Source organism: Sinocyclocheilus anshuiensis, unplaced genomic scaffold, assembly GCF_001515605.1.
Source record: "Sinocyclocheilus anshuiensis isolate Anshui unplaced genomic scaffold, SAMN03320099.WGS_v1.1 scaffold796, whole genome shotgun sequence".
NCBI classification, from domain to species: Eukaryota; Metazoa; Chordata; class Actinopteri; order Cypriniformes; family Cyprinidae; genus Sinocyclocheilus; species Sinocyclocheilus anshuiensis.
Window position 1 is genome coordinate 234,535 of NW_015557105.1, and position 2,962 is coordinate 237,496.

Consider the following 2,962-nt stretch of genomic DNA (forward strand, 5'->3'; position numbering starts at 1 on the left):
TAAAAATTTAATACAATTTATAATAATAATTATTATTATTATAGTTATTATGAATTATAATTACTAAATAAAAATATTAAAATAAAAAATAATAAAGTAAAAATATTGCTATTGTAATATTTCACAGTGAAATGAAATATATAGTATAATATAGTAATACAAAAATAATAATATATTAATAATAATTATTATTATTTTATTTTACAGTAAAATTACAATACTAATATACTATAATTTCTTTGTTTTCAAATGAGCCTAATTTTTTCTTAATTTTTTCATTTTCAATTTTTAACACTATGAGCTATAAGCGTGTAAAAGAACACAGTGCCTCGCTTAAAGGGATAGTTCACCCAAAAATGAAAATGTGAGGTTTATCTGCTTACCCCCGGGGCATCCAAGATGTAGGTGACTTTGTTTCTTCAGTAGAACACATGATGATTTGTAACTCCAGCCGTTGCAGTCTATCAGTCGTATAATGCATGGCAATGGTAAAAGAAACAGAACAAACTGAGACTCAATCCAGAAGAACTGTGGAGAACAACGTCTCTGAGATGCTTGTAGAGGGCAAAAGCTGCTTTGCACACAAAGGACGCTCACGCCAAATGTTGATTTGATTTAGTTGACTGAAGTTAATTGCTAAAGAAAATCTATTTATGACATTATTTTTGACAGCATCCTCATTTTACAGCATTTTTACACAAGTGCCTAAAACTTTTAACAGTTCTGTAGCTTTGCAGGTAGGTTTCTTGAAGCAGCAGTTCTTCTGGATTGAGTCTGTCTCAGTTTGTTCTGTTTCTTCAAGTCACTTCTGATCAGATCAGATCTCTGTGTGGGGCACAAAAATCTCACTGCATTATTACAATTAATGGCTAAATGAATGTTTGGAAATGTAAACTGATATTTCATACTGACACACTCCAGCAAAAGATAGAAATAACTGACTTAAAACCATTTTTAGCTGGTGCAAATACTAATGTTCTAATCATTTTGGCCACCACTGTATATGCATATTAATGTGTGTTTCTTGTGTTTTGTAGTTTCTGGCCCGGTCACGCACCGGGAAGCGTCAGAGCACCGGAGGTCAGGAGCTCCTGGTTGAGGTGTGTGATGAGCGAGGGCAGCGCTGGAGACACGGCCGATCTGCTGGAAACAAACTCATCGCCGCTGTTCCTGTTCCTCCTGGGGCTCGAGTGCAGACGGTCATCACAGAGACCTGAACACACAAACACAGATCTGAGCGTCACAGCTCATCATGATGACGAGGATTTCAAATGAAGCAACACTGTGAATATCAGCACATTTGAGTTAGTCATAAAGTTTCCTAATATGTAAATAATGGAATATTTACAGGATTTGATATTTAAATGGCAGAGATGCAAACAATCAGTTCATCTGACTGTAAACTCAAACACACCTTTCATAATCTGAACTGAACTACACTACCGTTCAAATGCTTTGGGTCAGTAACTTTTTTATTTTGAACGAAATTAAAACTTTTATTCATCACGGATGCTTTGAATTGATCAAAAGTGGCATTTATAATGTGACAAAAGATTACTGTTTCAAATAAATTCTGTTCTTTTGAACTTTCTATTCATCTGTGAATCCTGAAAAATAAAATGTATCACAGTTTCCACAAAAATATTGATGTTTTCAACATTGATAATAATCTGAAATGTTTCAGCAAATCAGCATATTATTATGATTTCTGAAGATCATGTGACACTGAAGACTGGAGTAATGATGCTGAAAATACGGCTTTGATCACAGGAATAAATTACAGTTTAACAGATATTCACATAGAAAACTGTTCTTCTAAATTGTAGTAATATTTCATAATTTTTACTGTATTTTTGATCAAACAAACACATCTTTGGTGAGCAGAAGAAACTTCTTACTGACTCCAAACAGTAGTGTATGTATGAGCAGATATTGAACAGACTGTCTGGAAGGAAGGAAGATTGGGTTCAGGTGTGACAAAATCTACACAGTGAGTAAATGTTGAGTCACGACGGAGACCAGGTGTGTGAGGCATGCACACACACACACACATACACACACACACACATACGCACACGCACACACACACACATGCACACGCACTCACGCACACACACGCGCACACACACTCACGATTCTGGGCCCTCGGGCTCTGGTTTGAGGAATGCTGCGGCTGACATTCCCAGCTGAAGCAGATGTTTGTCAACTTTCTCCTGAATCCAAACCCTCAGGCTGTTTCTTCCATACTCAGCAACCCAAACAATACAACACAACTCGTTCTCCTCCTCCTGAGAGGACACACCGCTGAGGAGTTCAACAACAACTCTAAGAACACTACACATTATCCACCTTCCAAGAGTTAAATTAGCCAAATAAAATAGACCAAATATTTTTCACAGTAATTAAACACCCTTATTACACTGTGCTAGAATTGATACAATATTTTAACATTATATGGCACTGAGGAAGAACATTTGAATATCAACCAATAAAAGAAAATAAATAAATTTCAAAAAAATAAATAAGATACCTTAAAATAAAATTAAACAGATTTTTAATCAGTTAATTTGCATGAATCACGTGCATAAAATTATTTACTGAATAATAAAATAGAATAAAATAAAATCTGCAAACATTTTTCTGAATGAATGAATAACAAATAAAGATAATTTTAGATGTTTAATTACTATTTGAAGCATTGGGATCGTTAGACGAGGACTTAATGAACTCGTTTTTGTGAAAACCTCAAATTCGACCAAAATCGTCATTTTCCACTTTTTTTTGTCTGTAGCTCACACTTGTCTTTTTCACACTTCCGTGTTTCTGGCTTCCGGATTGGCACTTGCAGGGTAAACGTTTTTCCGGTGACAACAGCGGCTGTACTTAACAAGAATGAGTTCTTGTTAAGAAGTCTTGATCAAAGTCTTTTTTTTTTTTTTTTTTTTTTCAAATTAGAGATTAA

The 2,962-nt window shown here is 34.6% G+C and overlaps 1 protein-coding gene across 1 annotated transcript in view; it reads right to left on the reverse strand.

Annotated features, from left to right (window-relative positions):
- The window catches only part of LOC107677642 (pleckstrin homology domain-containing family G member 4B-like), a 52,767-nt gene that overhangs the window by 31,922 nt on the left and 17,883 nt on the right, over window positions 1–2,962 (reverse strand). The window contains exon 4 of the mRNA XM_016472628.1: window positions 1,058–1,213. Within this exon, the coding sequence (XP_016328114.1) occupies window positions 1,058–1,213 (156 nt within the window). The remainder of the gene's footprint in view (window positions 1–1,057; window positions 1,214–2,962) is intronic.